Source organism: Botrytis porri (assembly GCF_014898465.1).
Source record: "Botrytis porri strain MUCL 3234 chromosome Unknown BPOR_013, whole genome shotgun sequence".
NCBI lineage: Eukaryota > Fungi > Ascomycota > Leotiomycetes > Helotiales > Sclerotiniaceae > Botrytis > Botrytis porri.
In genome coordinates, this window is record NW_024066087.1 from 1,268,704 (window position 1) to 1,288,857 (window position 20,154).

Genomic DNA, 20,154 nt, shown 5'->3' on the forward strand with positions numbered 1-20,154 from the left:
GTAAAATCTATCACTTTTTTTTTCACACTATTATATAAGCCTGTCTATAGAGAAACGACGAGATGCATCAAACCCCCTAGATCTCTTGCACATCTACCACATCCTCGATTAAGACAGAAGAACACAATTCTCTCATCATCCATTTCGTTGCGAGCGATGATTGGCTATAAAAAGATGCTCGTAAATCTCTTATCCAGATCAGAACGAGAATCCAAGAGGAAAACACGTTAGTATAGAAATATGATTGGGATAAGATACGATACTACAACTTTCAGACGAGGATCTTCTCTTCTCTTCTCTTCGTTTCGTAGATTGTTTGCAAAGCTAGGTAGGGTGCTACCTCCCCCGCCCTCTCATCTCTCTCAGTGTATAGCTCATTCTTTCCTTCGCCAGAAGAATAATCTTTCACGTCTATTTATGTATTGCTATTTTTGATCCCTGGAGAGTATATATGCCATCACCCATGATGATGTCTCATAACAGAGATTAGATATCTTCCAATAATACAGGACAGGATCTAACACCGTTCAATATTCCATACTTCTCTCCTCCCATATCATCTCGTCAACTCTGTCTCTATTCCAATATCAAATCAACCTAGATCATATCCCAACTTTCGCAAAAGCAAATTATTATTCGAAATAAATAATCTAACAACTATGAAAAACATGTATCGACTTTCCAAACCCATCTCATCTCATCATCTCACCCATACACATATACACCAAGCACAGCAACGCACTATTTTATAGTAAATCAGTGGTATCTGGAGTGTAGACTCCTCACACAATATACATCCCAAGCACATCTATACCCTGCACCACACACGAACAATCCAATGTTATTTAGATTCGAAACTCCTCACACTCCAATCCCAGTCTCCAATCTCAAACCCCCCACCTCCCAAAAAAAAAGATAAAGACAAAAGAGAAAAACTCATCTATCCAAAAAGAAATACACACATATATCCACTGACCTCCCTCCCTCCTTCTACTCACCTACCCACCTAACCACCTAACCACTCAAAGAGTATCAAGACCAATAAGTATATCTACCTACCTACCTACCTACCTACTTATCTGCCCATCTCCCTCTCCCTCTTTCTCCCCTCCCTCCTCATCCAACCATGCTTCCTAGATAATATGTATATCCACATCTCTCAATTCGAAAGTTGCTCCAAGATTGATGGATCGACGCATGTACCTACCTACCTACCTATACACTACACATCTTGGCACCAAACTCAAATTCAAGCCGCTAACTAGAACATCACTCCCTGACATCATACTCTCACACATAAAACCTTAACTAAAACCTTATCTCACACCCGAGATCAACCATGTCATGATCACATATCAATACACTCTGTAGACTGTAGACTTGTATTTAGTTGGTTTCATGTTTCATTCAACTATTCTAATAACCTATAGCAAGATACGTATCTATCAAAGTGTGAAAAGTACCCAACCAAGGTTCGGTTCCTCCACAACGTATAGGCGCGTGTATGTATAGGCACTTTGATAATCTTCGACCAGCAACTTTGTATGCGAGCTTTAAACAATCTCTGAACTTCATGTCAGTCCACTTCTCCTTGTCTTGCTCTGAACATCAGCTACCCCATCCATTCATCATGAAACACAACTAAGTTTTGTAAGATGAAACGTCAATCAACAAATAAAGAGACCTCCCCAGAAGCTGCTATTCCCATACCATGTGTGGTCACCCCGTGATCTTCAAACAAGTATTTCATCTCGATGGTTGCAAAATTGGTCCCGAAGTTAAGTTGTCAAAGAAATGCAACATCCCTCCAGATTGATACTTTGAGTGCCAATCACCCCTCATTACCACATCGTCCCCTCTACCACACAATAGTCCGAATATCATTCAATGAAAAGCAACGATGAAGAAGAGAAAATAATAAAATCCATCGCAACAAAATATCTCAGGAAAACAGTGGGCTTGCCAATACAAAGCAATAAATTGAAGAGTTGCATGTTTGACTTGATGTGCCTTGTACTCGCTTGTTTTGGGGATCATGACGGATTTGATAGATGACAAAAGATGTATTTCGAAGTGTTGAATCTGATGATTTGATCTTGTCGTGAGACTTCGAAAAAAGGGAAATTATGCCATCGACGTGCCGTTCGATTATTTTGGAGTTCTAATGACGCTGCTCATCAAATGATCATTCCCAAAGGAACAATCAAATAGAAGTCATATGTCATGATGAAAACCAAAGTGCTCGAGCCATTAGGAAAGCCAGTAATCGATCCATCAAAGAAAAAAAAAAGAAAGCGGTCCATAAAAGAGATATTTGTTGGAGTGGAAATCGAGCCAATTTCAAGAATGTGTCAATAAACAAGTCTTGTATGGTCAACGATATTGATTGGGTGGGACTGATCCAGTCTCCCGTAGCCGAATGTCGAGTATCGAAAAAAGGTCTACGAGAGACGATTCATTCCAGGATTTCAAAGACCATTGCCTGGTGGAGGTGGACCGGCAGAGCGTAGGCTATTTTAATAACTAAAGCGTCAGCCGTCTATTAGCGTAATGTCCTCTTCGCGGCCAGCGCTATTGAAGCCAAACGCGAAGAACAAAAAAGTTCGATGCAAGAGACAAGTAGAGTGTGGGTAAACTTACTAGTGACCGGTGCCTTCTGGAGCTTGTCCTTGTTGCTGAATTGGAGTGACAGTCTTGCGTTGTCTACCCGCCGTGTTTCCAGCAGTTGCTTGAGCACTGGTTTGACCCTCAGCTGGCGTCTTATCACCATCTTGCGGTTTGATTTGTTGCTGCTGAGCGTTCTTCTGGTACTTGTAGACCGTCCAGTCGAAGACATAGTCATATTGGAAACCTTCACGAACGAAGAGATCACGGAAGATCTTTCGGAGGTAAGAGTAATCTGGCTTATCGTCGAATCGGAGGGAACGAGTGTAGTTAAGGTAGATGGCAAACTCATTGGGGAATCCACGGCAAAGGACTTCGGTAGGAGTAGTCATCTTCTTCTCCATGATACGATCATACTTCTGCTTCTTGGTAGCAGCCTTGAGCCCTTGCCATGGAAGGGAACCACGACAGAAGTAGAGCATGACATATCCTAAGGATTCCATGTCATCACGACGGGATTGCTCTAGAGGAAATGATTAGCATTGCGAGCAGAGTGGGGTGGAAAAGGTGGGGTACATACCGACACCAAGATGAGTGTTGATGGAGGCGTAACGAGCAGTACCAGTCAAGTTCTTGTTCTCACGGTATGGGATGTGGAAGTGAGTCTTTGGGTCTCTGTACTTCTTGGCCAAACCGAAATCAATGACATTGACTTGGTTACCACGCTTACCAATACCCATGAGGAAGTTGTCAGGCTTGATATCACGATGGATGAAGGATTTGGCGTGAATGTATTCGATACGGGAGATGAGTTGATCGGCGAGAAGGAGAACGGTCTTCAAGGAGAACTTGCGGTTGCAGAAGTTGAAGAGATCCTCCAAACTGGGACCGAGAAGGTCAAGAACCATAGCATTGTAATCACATTCGGTACCGAACCAGCGAACGAAAGGAATACCGACACCACCGGCGAGGGACTTGTAGACACGAGCCTCATATTCGAGTTGAGGATGCTTAGCTTTGACAGATTCAAGCTTGATAGCAATCTCTTCACCCGAGATGATGTTGGTACCAAGGTAAATGTCACCAAAGGAACCACTACCGATCTTGCGACCAATGCGGTATTTATTACCCACTCGAAGATCCTAGAGAGAGAGAGAGGAGAGGTTAGCATTGTGTAATGATCAAGAGATGAGTAATGGCATTCATGGGAGTGATGAAAGGGTTGAGAGCATGTGCTACACTGAGACAAGGCTGTGATATTTCCATCTCCAAGTGAGGGATTAAAATCATGCTCCATCTTCAATTTCCAGCCGCAGCGTTTGAATTTGAAGGAGGAGAAGAAGAAGAAGAAGAACAAGAAGAAAAAGACAAGAATGTGAATATGAAGGGCTGGAAAATGGGAGTATAAACCAGAGGGGATGTTTTCTTAGCACCCACCATAGTAGTCATCTTGAAGTTGAACTATGGACTCAGTGTATCGGAAAATCCGATACCAGAGTCGAAGAGGATGTATTTTATCGAAAAAGGTTGATGGATAATTGATGAGGAGGATCCGTCGACTTTTAATGGATTCGAAGAAGGTGGAGGAGGGAGGGAGGGAGGGAGGGAGGAAGGGAGGAAGGGAGGAAGGTAAGGTTGAAAGAGTCGAGGAAGGATTTGGAAGAATCGACACTAGAGAGCAGTCGTGTCAGATTAGTTGTGGGGTTGAGTTGTATGTGTGTGAGTGTGAGTAAGTGAGTGAGTGTGTGTGTGTGTTTTTGTAGTTGAGGAAGAAGGGGAAGCGGTGTGTAGGAGGACCGTATGTGGGAAAGATGAAGTAGGTACAATAAATTGGAAGGAAAGAAGGAAAATAAGCGGCTAACGCGAGTACAGTAGAGTGCGTCGGTAGAACACGAAACAGGGCGGATTGGAAATTGAAAGAATTATCGAATGATCCCCTCCGAGTGAATCCAGAGATTTGATTATGAAATGATATTCCAATAATCAATGTGTACGGTACCAAGGGGAGATGAGGAAATAAGTGTACATACCTGGAAATTGATTCTTGTGATCCAATCTAGTCGAAAGGATGAAAGATGGAGAATGGAGGGAGGGAGGAAGGGAGTTGAGTGGGTTTTGAAGTTGTTAGTGGTAGTAGCGGTAGTAGTGGAAGTAGAGGTAGTAGAGGTAGTAGAGGTGATGGCGGTGATGAAAGGTTTTTTATTAAAAAAAAGGTGAAAGGGTCTTGATGTTTTAAGTTTGCTGACTGTAATAGTAGAATAGAAATAAAAGCAGCATAGGTACGAGGAGCTAGGTACGAACTACGAAGTGATAATTCGTGGCCTTGTTTGGGTGGCTCGGAAGGGCGTATGATATGAATGGATTGGGTAGTAAGTGAATAATAATAATGCCTTTATCAATTAATAAGATGGAGTTAAGGTCCCGACCGTATTCATCATTATCTTATTAATATGAAGATATATACAGAGAGAGTATCGATTGATGTTATTGTATATGTCTATAGGTAAATCATAATATTATCAAAGAGAATATAATAATAACTACCAAAGGGAATGAAAATTTCTCTCATTTCTTTGATTTATGAGTGAGTTGATGATTCCATTCGCTTGTTCTCTGTCATCTATAAGCATCATCATATCGTAGGTACGCTTTAAAATGATTTAATTATAGTAACTATTACTTTTATTGTGCCTTTCCGCTGGGCAGTACTGGTGTACGATGTACGTACTACGTAGGTCTGAGATTACTTATTTTAGGCTCCTAGGGTAATAAAAAAGAGGGGAAGGGAAAGAGGAGAAAGAGGCATTTTTGGGATGAGGAAAACTTGCCCTTTTCTTACTTTGTTGTGTTTGGGGGTTTTGGGTTTGGGTTTGGGGTTTTGGGTTCTTGATTTCTTGATTTCCTGCTGTGCGTTCTTGCTTGCTTTCCTCCTTACCTTGTTACCTGCTTTCCTGCTTGCCTTCCTACCTGCCTCCTACCTGCCTCCTACCTGCCTCCTACCTGCCTCCTACCTATCTCCTACCTATCTCCCACCAATCTCCCACCAATCTACTTATCATCCAAACCCAAACCCACTATACCCATCCCAAACCACCTTACATAATCCCTCTCACCCTCACCCTCACCCTCACCCTCCTCAACCTCAACCTCCCCTCTACCTCACCTCCTCCACTCCCAAAAAAGCCGCATCACATGATACCATAAATAGTTTAGCTCCAAGACATTTTCGGGTCCAAGGTATATTCCACATAACCTCTTTCAGAAAAGATCCGTGACCGGTATTTGGAGCATCGAGAACATCCTTGACATTTGCCGCTGATAGGTTGAAAGATCTTTTCGGGATGAGGGAGGTAGTCCACACAAGTATCAGAAATGGAACAACGCTGGAGTTTTGCAGTGTCAATTTCAATGCAACGACAACGCAATTGAATGGCTTGGTGATGGAGTGTGAGGTGAAACTGTGAGGATGGGATTGGACGGGGTTATTGGATTGATGATGAAAAAAGGGTCAAATGGGAAGGGGACAAGGAATGTATGTAATGGAGTATATGAGTATTATGAGTATATGAGTATATGAGTATAAATACTCTGGATAGTTATAATAAATACTGTAACTATGTGAAATATATCAACATCAAAAAAACATCCAGATCTAGATCAATGACGCTCCGCTGGGCCACTGCCGTGGAGGCCTTTTCGCTTCGCTCTACGATAGGTTGTAATCTTACATATATTATTAATACAAGTAACGACCTACAATATACGAAGTATGCTTTCAGTACTCAGTAAAAGGAATAGAAAATAGAAAGAAACTAAGTAAGCTTATTCCTTTCTTCACCAAGCTTATCAAGCGAACAAACCTCGCGCTTCAAACTCCAAGATCAAACTCAATCTAGAGATCAAACTCAACCCAGAAATCCAAGATCCAAGTTCAAAGTCAAACAAGCTATCTACCTACCAACCTACCTACCTAGGTAGCTAGCTGCATACAACTTTTCCAAAAGTATCAAAATATCAAAGCAATAAACACATAACTGTCTACATTCCCACCCACCACTTATACATTCATGTACTTTAACATCATATTCCCATTCCCATTCATTTCCCACGACCGGTACATACAAACTCCATACACCATAGCACAACAAGGTTAAATCATCCAGTTCAGTGCAATCCAATCTAATCCAGTACAGTCCGTGTCATCATAATCACCATCGATCTTCTCCTCCAAGATTTCCCCTCCCCACGAACGGAGCCTCACCCAGACCCAGACTCAGACTCAAACTCAGACTCGCACACAGATCAACAAAGTACCTCGGTTATCGAGGTTATCTACCATATCTATCTACCATATTATCGCAAGTGCTAGGTAGATGCCATGAATACCATTACTCTGCAAATCTTTGATGGATTGATAGCTTATTGTACATTGCCTGAGGACTCGGCTCGGTACTTGGAGGTGGTACTTTGTACTTGTGGGTGGTATATTTGTTTACTTGGGTTTGTATTATTGTACACCAGCACTCTGATGATTAATCTCAGTAATTACCCTGTTTACCTCTCTTATTATTCATATCATCATCATCATCATTCACATCATCGTCGAATTATACATACGGAGTACACACTACCATCTATCTATCAATCTACCCAGGAGTACCCTCCTCCTCCGCCCCGCCGTGATATCAATCGCAATCAACAACATAACAACAACAACAGCCACACCCCAAAACTAACAAGCAGACCTTGATATTACTCTATTCCAGGTATCCCCAACTTCTCTCCTCCACAAATCTCTCACCTTACCTCCTCACCCCATTCCATCCCATAAACCTCCACCAAAGCCCAACCAACCGATCGATTCAAAGGAATGCCCAAAAGAGGGGCAAGAGATATCTACCTACCTTGTCTTTGTAATACATCATGGAATTACTAGGTAAGATCGTAAAAGTGATTACAGGAATACTAGGTATCTAACTTGAGTAAAATACTCGTAATAAAACATCTGATTATTATGAACCACGCAATCCGCATCAATCAATTGGAAAAAAATAAAAATAAATGCCTCATGGGCAGAAAATGAGGGCGGGAGATATTGGAGTCTTGAAGTGGTTTAATGATTGTCTGGTTGTCTGGGTACCTAGATATAAGACTGATTCTATTAGATATCATATGAGATATCTCAATCCAAGAATATAATCTTACATCTAGATAACCTACCTACTCCTCTACATGAATACAGAAAGATACTCTACACAAATCAATAAATGGAAATACAGATATTTATATCAATCATACACAGAATCTTTTCTAATGTTATATATCTTTAACTACTACCTACTGAGTATTATTTTATATTCTCTAGGTATCTAAATACACTTCCTAGTATATTTTATATTCTCTACAGAGTACCTAGTAACTCATCTAAATACATTTCTATCATTTCAAATCCATACACTGAGAAATATCAAGAAAATACCTCTACTCAGCCTCCTTTCTCTCATTCCTTCCTTCGGTCTATGTGATTGATTTTCTGATTTTGTGGTTTGGATGGGATGGGTTATAGAAGGCCTTCTACCACTCACCTATCTACTCTTTCGCCTCACAGATTACCCTTATCACTGAAGATAAATGGTTATTGTGTCTATATTTATATGTATGCGCTATACTGCATACATATGGAGAGATCGTATCCGAAGATCAATTTCTCGGTTTGGAAATGGGCTGGTAGGGTCTGGTGGGTATAGTATGATATGATGGGCTGAGGTAGGCTGAGGTAGGCTGATATTGATAGGAGGTAGAGGTAGTAGTGAGGAAGGCTGGATGGATAGGTTGAATGGATTGATTGCCTTATTTATACTCGAGGAATGGTTTGTTGAATGTTTTTTGAGTGTGTATGTATATATATACATACATACGATATACAATGTGCGTATGATATCATACATACATATAATATATATACCATATACCCACGCCTTTCTATCAATCAATCAATCAATCAAAGCACCTCATCAATAACTATTCTACCCCTTCATCTACCAAGCCAAGAACTCCTTATCCATCACTTCTTCTACCTATCTACCTATCTATCTACCTCCTCTCCTTATCAATCACCCCCTCCCACCTCCCATCCCTAACTCTATCTCTATCAACCTCACTGAGCTCACAAGCTCACCACACCACCTCGAGACAATCACAACGAATACCAAGCCAAGACCGATCAAGACCAAGTAAGACTTAACTCCAACCCCTCATTTATAAATCAACGATACCGACAGAAATAGGAATAGGAATAGAAATAGAAAGATATATGCTCTAATATAATATATCCTATATTAATAAAATAGTCCAGCAAAATAGAAGGAAATAGGAGATAATAAATATTAAGAATAAATTATATATTATTAATATACATTAAAAGAAGATGAATATAAGGCTTATAAGTAATAGATTAAAGATTATAACAGGACAACTTTTTAAAGAACTCGATAAACTAGAAAGAAAAGATAACTCTTTAAAAGGAATACAACATTATAACTAACTATAGCTTTTATAATATTTCAAAAGAAATTGAATAAAAAGAAAAGGATTATTACAATAAAATAGAAAATGTAGGGTTTTTATAAGTATATTTTATATAAAGTAATTATATTAAATGAATTAATAGAAAAGATTTCTTCAAGATTTCTATAATAATCTAAATCTTTTAGTATTTAATAATCTTATAAGAGAGTTTTTGTTGAGCAGACTTGGTAAGGTGTGTATATATAATATGTATAGATAAAAGGGTTGTTTATTTCTATCTATCTTCTTGTTACGGGAGCTGCCTCTAGGATCATGTGAAAGTGTCTAGAGATCTCTCGAAATAGTTTAAACTAGACTTCAAGTAGGAATTCAATAAAGTTATAACTAATTACAATTCTCATAACTATAATAATGAAACTAATAATTATTCTTAAGCACAAAGCTCTACATATAAAAAAACCCTTTCCTTATATAAACCTTTACACTCTATTGTCCCACCAATCCTACTCACTGAGAATAATGGGAGTAATGGGATCCCACTGATCCCATTGATAATAATTGGTGGGACTAATGGGACAGTCCATTACATAATATTAATCCCATAAGTCTTGTCGTCCTATCTTATTTCCTATCTTAGGGCTAATCCCTTGGAAGCTTATTAATCCTAACAAAACCTTTCTTGCTTACTGTACCCTGTATTGCTTATTCTTCCTAGGACCCTACTGTCCTAGGAACCATGTCCTATAATTTAGTGTATTCTATAACTAATACTATATACATGCCTAAGGCGTTCTTAGGTGCTTAGTGTCCCCTGGTATACTATAGTTGAATCACTAAGGCCTATAATATCATTATAGCCTATAAGTTGGTGATTCTACAGTCTGTTACTTGATTCATCGTAACACTTCTTTATATAAAAAGGAAATTGTTATATCTATATATGTATATTATTCTCATTTATACACGAAGTATATATATGGAGTAAAGTATGATATGTAATGTTATATTATTGATTATGTGTTTCGATAGTTTTATATATATATAAAAGTTTTTGAATAATGTAGTTTATTAGTAAGTGGGTTATATTAGTGAATGGATTACTTTTACTTTAATTTATACTTTTCTTTTTCAATATATATTTTATTAATAATTTATAATAAATTTGAATAATTAAAAAGCTTATATACTTTTTACTATTAAAACTATTTAGAAAGATAAAAAAATAAGTATTTAAAAGCTATAAAGATATATAATATTCTGAATATAATATTATAATATAAAATCAAAGGTTTTACCTTTTGTTTCAAATATTAATCTAAATTTTATAATCTTTTAAAATTAAAAGAGAATATTATTTCTGAATATATAATTGATATGAATTTAAAAGGGTTTTTATTTAAATTTAAGAATGTAAAAGATATAATAAATTATATTTTTGAATTGAAAGATATGAAATGTATTAAGAAACTTTAAGTATATTAATTTGTAAAGTATTAAATTAAAATAAAAACATATTTTAATTATATTTATAACTTTTGAAGAACTTTTTATAAGGATTTTAAACTTTTTAAAGAATAATTTTAATTAATTATAAATATATAAATGAAATATAATATTTTAAATAAAGATTTTTATAATTTCAATGAAATAGATTTTATAATAGGGATTATATATATAATAATAATAATTAATACTAAATGAAATAATAGAAGCAAAATAGTATAATTAAATAATCAAGAATAGACTATAATAATAATATATAGAAATAAAAAGGATAAAAACTATTTCCCTATTTCTAATAATTCAAAAACAAGTTTATCTCTCTAATTAATATATTAAAACAAATCTTCCTATAGAATAAATTATTAAATCTATATTTAATAAATGAATAAATAATAAGATAGATTTAGAATAATTGAAATACTTTAATAAGTATATTAAGAATTAAAGAAAGAGTAAATATTAAATATTAATATTAAATAAATATAAAAACTATAAATCAATAGCTTTTCAAATATATTATAAAGAGAATAATATTATATATTTATATTTACTATTATATTCAAGTTATTTAATTTAATTACTTAATGTAAGTTGTTTTAGTAATCTAAAACGTTTATATGATAGTCAAATTAATGGATTTATTAAGGCATATATTAATTATATTTCGAAGGTTGAATTCTTTATAGCTTTTAAAATTATATATAAAGAATCAATCATTTTTTAGAATATAAAATTAAGATTTCAAAAAATAGATTTAATCCTATTTAATCCTGAAACTATACTTTCGAAATTAGATATTCGAATTCGTATATTTACCCTTCCCTTTTTCAATTTAAATTAATAAATCTCTCAAACTCCTTATAACCCAATTGAAACTCTTTCTTAATCAATATTAATTAAATCTCAAATAACTTATTATCAATCAAGTTTCTTTATATTTATATTTAAAACTATACTAATTCTAATTAAAGATATAAAAAGATTAATTTATAAAAATATACTTTTAAATATAAAGATTCATACACTTCAAATAGCAAATAAAATATTAAATAAATATCAATATATAAAAAAAACTTAATTACATTAAGGGAAAGTATTTATTAAATAAGAGGCTTTTAATATATTATTTCAATAAAAGGTTAATATTCAGATTCAATATAACGAATATTAAAAAGAAAGGAATTCTAATGAGGAAGCATCTTCTAGTTGATATTATAGTAAGTGTGAAAAGACTGAATATAATATAAGAACTTGTTAAAATGATATAATAGATTCTAAATTATTAAAATCTTTATAGTTTTAATCAATTGATTTTGTTATTATTGAATAATATGATTTTGAATAAATAAATTGAGGTAAAAATGACTCATTCATTGATATAACCTACTCACTAATAAAACATGTTATACTTAAGAATTAAAAAATATAAAAACAAGATTTTATTTTATTAATAAATCATTTTATTATAAAGTTCTATAATTATAAGGTTTATTGAATTATAATTTATAACTAAGAAATTCAGGGTAAGAAAAAAGATAACATTTTTGAATAATATTAAAAAGATCTGTATACAAATAAGAGAATAAAAGTAATATATTTAGATAGAAGTAAATGAAATATATATAAGAGCTTTATTTATAAGTATATACTAATATTATTTCATTTCTTATTTGAAAGAGTTTTTAATAATATAACAAATCTAATAAACATTTAAAGATCAATCTTAAAATTAAAAGCTATAAAATTAAAGAAAGTATACTACAAAGCTATATATATGATTGGCTCGGAGCTTAGTATTGCAATAGCCTGATCAAACGCGATCACGTGTATACCATGACATATTTCAATCATTGTTTTGAATAAAAATAATATAATTGTATCTTAATAAAAAGTTTTAATAAAATATAATGATTAATCAATTATTAATTGAATTTAATATATCATTTTGAAAAGAAATAAAGATGTGCAAGATATAGGGTTGTGTAAGATGTAGGAATATCGGTTAAACCCGACCTCCAGAATCTATCTTCATCATCCATCCTCCACCCTACGGCGTACATACATACTTCTCTTCCTCAAATCACACACCAAACACCACACATACACACATACACATCTCACCCCCCTTCCACAAAATCTCTCCGCCACCGAACCACCCAAATCCTAGCTTGATCTCTCTCTCCTTCCAGTTCCGATGCATCACCATTCAACGCCTCATTCGTCATCCGCATTTAAAATCCATCTCGCCGAGCGGGGAAATAATATCAAATGAGATTAGATTAAATTAAAGCCGAGTTTCGAGATCTAGATTAAGATCAGGAGACAGGAGAGAAGAAGAGGAAGGGGGGGGGGTGGGGGTACCTGGTACTTGGTTCTTAATAGGTAGGGTATACTATAAAGAATTAGATGAACATGAAGAAATAAGGAAATAAAGAAATAATCAAATAGCCAAATAGATATAAATATACATTTATCTTACCCTATTTAGTAATATCACGAAATACAAATGCAAGTAAGTTATAAATAAATATATACATCTTTTCATTGTTTGATCGTTTTATTATTTCATTATTTTTTCTCTTCTTTCCCATGTACGCAGATACAGACCCATCCACACACCCACTCAAAAAATCACAAGACTTTCATCTTTCAATCCAGGCAAGAAATTTTTTCTCTAGACTTCAATTTCAACTCTGATAGAAAATGAGTTATCACTCCACACTGCACACTACACCTCAAACACTATATATACATCATCACCAAAAAATAAACAAACATAGTATCACAGACTCACAATCCCAAAGTCTCAAAGTAAAGATAAACACAGTGCACACAAGTAAAAAATCCTCATCAATTCTTCCATTCTCGCTAAAAATCTCCTTTCTGCATCCCCTATCTCCACTCCCTCCCCCTCCCTATCACCCCCCATCACATCTCATTATCCACCCCTCTCCCCCCTCTAATCCGCCCGCACACTCCCTCAAAACTCTCCCACCTCGAAAACAAAATGTTATAGTACATTATCCTCATCATCATTTCTACCTACCTTTCAATTCCAGTGCAATTCAATCAATTCAATTCGATCCCGATTCCCAATCCCAAGTTCACAAACAATTAAAAAAAGAAACAATCTCCTTAATAACAACAACCAGCAGTAGTAATATGAATTTAGTAATAAAATTACTAGTACTGTCCATAAACTACTCCTACCACACTCCCCCATATTAACCACACCAACCAACTCAATCCCAAAGAAGCCCGTTTTCTCAAAGAAAATGTATCTCTCATCTCCCTATCCTCAACCAAATGCATGACCACCCCACACAACATTCCCATTACCCATCAGATCTCCTCCGACGAGATCTCAAGGATTCTACCAACTCGCTTAGAGGAATCATGCAGTGCAATGCCATGTGCAATCCAACAAAGTCCCATCATATGATAAAGGATTTGACTCGTGAGACAATGCACCACAACGCCATTAAAGAGAGAAGAAGCAGAAGACGAAGAAAAGCTACAAAACACATAAAAAAGTCAGAAAGCAATGCAAATGTGATATTTTCCTCTCAAGCTTCCTCCATGTCCATCAAAACAACCCCGCCAAGCAAGCAAATGAATTATATGCAAGAAGCAACAGTGTATAAATTGCCAAATAAACAGTAATAAAGAAGAACGAAGAAAGAAGGTAGCCGGGCCACCAGAACACACAATTTGCTTTAATATCTTCCTCTCCATTCGGTATCTTTATCTTATTCCCTATCCTCATAAATTCATTAAAATGTGGTGGCCATCCCGAATTCTGTCCATGTATGTATACAATTCGATACCCAGCTCAAAATCCCTTCCCCAATGTAAGGAAGCAATCAATCTAAAACAATTAAACAAATATCTTTATCCGAAATCCCAATCCCCAATGTTATTGCTACCAAATCAAAGTACGTTGACTTGATTCGAAGTTGATGCGCCAGCATTTGAATCCTTTCTACCGCCAGTAGGACTCATAATTCTTTCCGAACCGGTCAAGCTTTCTTTTCTTGATTTAGCTTCTTGCTCTTCGACATCTAATCGTTTCCTCCAATCTGCGAGACTACCACTTAATTGAGGAGCATTGTCGGCGTCGGATTTGCTGGTAGTAGGTCGTTCCTCGAAATCACCAAAACCACTAAGTCTATAGTTCTTGTTTGTGGTTTCCCATTGCGTTCGTAGCGTTTCTAATTCCGAGGCAAGACTATCTAAAGCCATGCTATTGCGGTTGTCATTCGCACCACCATACATCGATGATTCAGATACCGATTCGTGACCAATAGAGTTTCGTTGGTTTGTAGAAGGAGCCGTTGCCCCGACCATATTATCGAGATTACGTGATTGACGACGGTAATTATCAACTGATGATTCAACTTGATCAAGTAGCAATGAAACCTTTTCCTCAGCATCTTGAGCACGCTTTTCTAACTGAGCATTTTCTTCTTGCAATTGGTCAAGTTCATGACGTGCTTGCTCACTGCTAGAAGCCAATTGCTTTTCCAAGGCTTCATACTTCTGCTTCAGTTCAGAGTTACTAGTTTGAGTGTCTTGTAATTCCTTTCGAACATCCGTCAATTGCTTCTCCATTTGCACAGTCGATGTATTAATCTCTGACTGAAGTGTCTCGATTTGACCAACCAAGCCGGCACGTTCACTTTCCCAGTTCGTAGGCGATTTTGTTGAGGTAGATCTTTCCTCAGCAGCCGTGAGCTGTTCCTTCAATCGTGTATTATCTTGCTTGTATCTGGACAGTTCGTCCTTCATTCGTTTGAGCATTTTTTCAGTGCCTTTTACGTAGTGGACGGCGGATTGATAGTCATTCTCTAGCTGACTCAACTTCTCGCGATAAGCACTCTCGGCTTCTTGCTCTCGGTTCTCAAAGGCTTCCTTAGTCTCTTGGTGTGAATGCATGCTAGCTGCGAGTTGTTGTTCAAGTTCACGAAGACGCGCCATATCTGGTGTATTAGAGCCCGATTGAGGACTAGACAATCCTCGAGTTCTTGATGCACCAACAGGACTGATGCCACGCTCACCAAGAATATCCTTCAAAGTGTTGTGCTGTACGTTGACTGCATTCGTCTCCAACTGTTGGTTAGCAAGTTGATGTTTCATATCAGAGTTAGCAGCTTGGAGTGATTGTGCTTCACGCATATACGCTTGAAGCTGCTTTCGAATGGACATGCCTTCCCGACTTGCCTGCTCTTGATAAGCCTCCAGCCCGGCAATGCGTTCCTCGGCACTTCGAAGCTTGTCTGAAGCAGTATTCGCTGCAGCTTGATATTTGCGAACCAAGGCATTAGAAGCTTGAACTTGTGCCTCAAGGGCTGAAGCGCGGTCATCTCTGGCGGAATCCTTTGGCGCAAAATCTCTAGTACTCGAGATCTTGTCGAGGCCAGACAGTACTGCTTCTTTGTGAGTTCGAGCCTCAATTGCATGTTGTTCAGCAATTTCTTCGGCATCTCTCAGACGTCGGGTAACGGACTCTAGCTCAGAAGTACGATTTTCGTGCTCAGCTCTAAGCGCCGAGAGTTTTTCTTCGACAGATTCGCGTAAAGCACGTTCCTCGTCGAGTTTTCGTTCCAGTAGGTTCTTCATATCGGCGGACGACGTTATGGCTTCCCGGAGCGACTCGAATGTCTCGCTGTGATCCTGCGCAGTGACCAATATTTCTTTGTGTCGTGCTTCTAATTCATCCTTTTCAGCTTGAATAAGTTGTGCGGCTGCGACAGCTTCTTGGCAAACAATCGCCTCTTCCCTGGCTGCAACTTCTAATTCGTGCAACTCTGCTTTGAGCAGTTCAACCTCGGAAGAATTCTGTTGTTTGTATGTTTGTAATTCGGCCATTCGTGATTGTGTGATGTTGGCAGTATCCTCGGCGAGCTGTCTTCCACGTTTTTCAGCTTCGAGCTCAGCGGTAAGGCTATCCACCTTGTTCTTGAGATCTCGTTGCGATGCTAGAGCGGCAGCTAGTTTCCTGCTGATATCCGAAGATCGATCATTTGTCATGGCTTCGATGTCTCTATTTTCGCTGTCGGGCTGTGGCGTGCTACTTTGACTTCCAGCGTGAGCTGCAAGTTTCGCTTTATGGTATACCGCTTCATTAATAGCTGCATCTCTTTGCTTTTCAACCTCAGCGATTTGTTTTGCTGCAAGGACTGCTTGCTTGTCAATTGAACCCTGGACATTGGCCAGCTCTGCTTTCATTGCCAAAAGTGCTTCAATGAGTGGTTTATCATCGTCATCGAAAGATTCTGCTGCTTTCTGATCTAACATAGGACTCGTCGAAGGGTTGGGTGTATATCCGGCTTTCCGTGCAAGTTCAAGCTCAGAAGCATACCAGGCATTTCTGTTTCTGGCAGCATCTAACTCCTTTAGCAACGTCACAGTTTGAGAACCTCTGGCCGAAGTCCTTCGACTAAGAGGATTACTTGGTTGTCTTGTAGGCGGGGGAGGCGACACTTGACGACTCATAGCATCTCTCAAAGAAACATCTGTATTGCTATCCACTGAACTTTGACCACGGGGCTGGCTTTGTTTCGACGAGGCTCTCGAGTTCGTGCCACTCGGTTGCTGAGAGTTAGAATCTTGCCTGCTTATTGACTTTGGCGTCTGCTGAGGTTGCCGGGCGTCGGAATCTTGCCTTGCTATGGATTTGGCAATTTGTTGGGGTTGTGATTGAGGTGGAACTCCAGCTTGCATCTGAGGAGGAATTTGGTTATGTGATGTTTGATGTTCTTGCTGTGAAACGTTTTGAAGTGGAGGACGCGGACCATTGGTGATTGGACTCTCTCGAGCCAGGGGACTTTCTTCCTGTGCAGGCGAGAGGGCTCGTTGAACCAGAGGAATATTCTCCAGTTTGGGGTTTCGCATAGAGATATCGATAGCAGGGCCAAATTGATTGTTGGGTCTCCCTTGCCCTGGAGGACTCGGAGCATTCTGAGGACCTTGTGGACCTTGTGAGCCCTGTAAGCCCTGTGAGCCTTGTGAGCCTTGTGAGCCCTGTGAGCCTTGTGGACCTTGTGGACCCTGGGGACCTCTGGGGCCTCTACCGTTAGAACCAGCATTAGGACCTCGAGGATTCGGTACTTGCTGTTGTGGTGGTGGACCAGGCTGTCCCAATGATGCCCTAGGTAGTTTCGAACCAGGTTGTGGGCCCTGGGGTTGAGCTGAACCAGGAGCGATGCCGTTGGAATCGTTACCGTTCACATTTGGTTGTCCACCATTTCGGCTATTGGCGCCCTCTCTGGGTGGGCCGTTGCCTTTCTTCGGCTCTGGTAATGCGGAATTTTCCCTAGAGCCCATGTTTCGCGGACCCAACCCACTCTTCTCACCTGCACTGGGACGTCTACCCCCAGGCACACGCTCATTACCAGCACCTTGTTGAGACTGTTGGGATGATTGCTGATCATTGGGATATCGAATTTTGCTTGTGTCGAGAACGTAAACGGTTGCAAGATCTTGAGCTTCACGAGCTGCCGTGCTTGGTTCCCCAGCAAGAACAATAATTTGTTTGCCATACGCCGTCATACTGTGTCCAGAACGTGGGGAAGGTGACGGACCCATGTTCTGAAAGGTATACCAACGCCTGGATGAGATTCTGAATGCTGCCAAATCGCCTAAATCTGCACCTTCTTCAGTTCGACCACCGAAAATATACATTACATCGTCCACGATTGCAGCGGCATGGCCCTCTCGAGGAGCTGGAATATACCCAATACAATCCAGTTGAGTCCATGCATTAGTGATCGGATCGTAGCACCAAACATCATTAAACCATTGAAAGCCATTTGTTCCTCCAAATCTAAAAGAATTAGTCGTCGTTCGGGCTATCAACTGTTTCGTTGATATAAACTTACAGAAAAAGCTTCTCATTAAAAGTGACCACAGAATGATTTGTCCTGGCTGGGGGTATCTGTCCGACAGGAGGTCCACCTTCATCACTATTCTTTATAAGCATTTCCCATCTATTTGTCGGAATTTGCAGTTGATTCAAATCAAATGCAACCAGATCATTCATAAAATATCCCTCGACTTGACCACCAAAGACATAGATTTTTGAGCCCAAAATGTTCAGTGAGTGCCCATATCTGCCGGCCGGTCTCGGTCCTGCTGGGACAGCTCTTGACCATTGTCTTGTGGCTAAAAATTCTTTAGCATGTTTTCCTATATGTCGCCGGGCCGACTTACAAGTATTCAAGAGGTATAAAGTTTCATCTAGAACATCAGAATCCTCCATCTTGGTATCTCCTCCATAGACAATAAAGGCATTTCCCACCAGTAAACTCGCATGGCCGACTCTTGGTCCTGGACCTTCAGAAGTAGTGCCCAATGGGTAGCATGCCATATTGGCACCCGCTTCTACCATCCACAAATCACCCTTTACTGTTGAGCTATTGATGAGACCTCCCATGAGATATATCTCACCCTCTTTCGAGGCCATGGAATTGACAGCGGCGCCATATCGAGGAAAGGGAGGAGGATGATTAGTTGTGTATGTTATTCTTCGCTGCGACCATGGGTATAATGAGGAATTAGGATTTGAATTCATTGACTGTGTTGGCGGCGGCGGCGCGCCGTTTCGCAGCTATATGTAGACATCATCAATCAGTATTTGGATCCCATCTCAGCATAGTAATTGCGATCTGCGGAATTCAGAAAAAGATTGCCCATCACTTACCGCGAGATCCTGCGCTTGCTCTGGGTTTGGTCCTCGTCGTCCGTTTAATTGTTCTGGACTTGGCGTCGCTGGATTTCCTCCTTGCAGCGACGTAATGGAATTATTGACACTACTCGAAGGGGTCGTCGTCCTCTCAGCTTGTTGCGGCATACGACCTTTCTCGCTTTGGAGGGATGATTGTGAACCAGGAGCCCCATTTCCGCCATCTCTCAAGGCTTGAGCCTTATCTGCATGCTTTTTACTCTTGAAGAGGAATGCCATCGTGCCATTCGAGGCCAACCACTTTCACTTCTTTCCCAATGCCGGCAGCGCAAGTGGATAAATGATTTCTTTTCGACGAGATAGCGAATTCGTTTAATACAATGGAAACGATTGTTGTTTATGTTTGAGAAATTCGAGATTATTATTAAACTTGGTTTGGAAAGTCTCAGGAAAAGGGATTAAGTCTGAGCCAATGTCCAGGGTTCTTGCTGTTTAGAAATGGCTGGGATTTATTAAGAAGGGTTGGTGGTTATTTTTATATTATGGGATTTTATTCAAAGCTTCTATCAAGTAAACAATGTGAATATGAATATGAATATGAATATGAATATGAATATGGATCGTAAACAGTCGAATAAGATATTGGATGATTCGAAGCGCAAAAAACGGTATTATTGGGGAAGAAAAAGAAAAGATGGTAAAAAGCTCCGAATATTATTAAAGTATCTTGGTGATGATCAGAATGGGGGAGATGGGGAGATTGATGATGGCATGGAATGGAATGGGATGAGATGAGATGAGATGGGACAAGATGGGACAGGATGTGATGTGATAGT

The 20,154-nt window shown here is 38.6% G+C and overlaps 2 protein-coding genes across 2 annotated transcripts; both read right to left on the reverse strand.

Annotated features, from left to right (window-relative positions):
- Nucleotides 1–2,468: 2,468 nt before the first annotated feature.
- On the reverse strand, nucleotides 2,469–4,053 carry EAF01_009289 (uncharacterized protein; the record flags this gene model as incomplete). Its single annotated transcript, XM_038917545.1, has 4 exons — nucleotides 2,469–2,511; nucleotides 2,641–3,127; nucleotides 3,185–3,746; nucleotides 4,042–4,053. The coding sequence occupies 4 exons, from the start codon at nucleotides 4,051–4,053 to the stop codon at nucleotides 2,469–2,471; spliced, it is 1,104 nt and encodes a 367-aa protein (XP_038767150.1).
- Nucleotides 4,054–14,565: 10,512 nt separating this feature from the next.
- Nucleotides 14,566–19,597, reverse strand: EAF01_009290 (uncharacterized protein; the record flags this gene model as incomplete). The annotated part of the gene is made up of 4 exons (XM_038917546.1): nucleotides 14,566–18,460; nucleotides 18,516–18,798; nucleotides 18,847–19,243; nucleotides 19,337–19,597. The coding sequence occupies 4 exons, from the start codon at nucleotides 19,595–19,597 to the stop codon at nucleotides 14,566–14,568; spliced, it is 4,836 nt and encodes a 1,611-aa protein (XP_038767151.1).
- Between the last annotated feature and the right edge of the window lie 557 nt (nucleotides 19,598–20,154).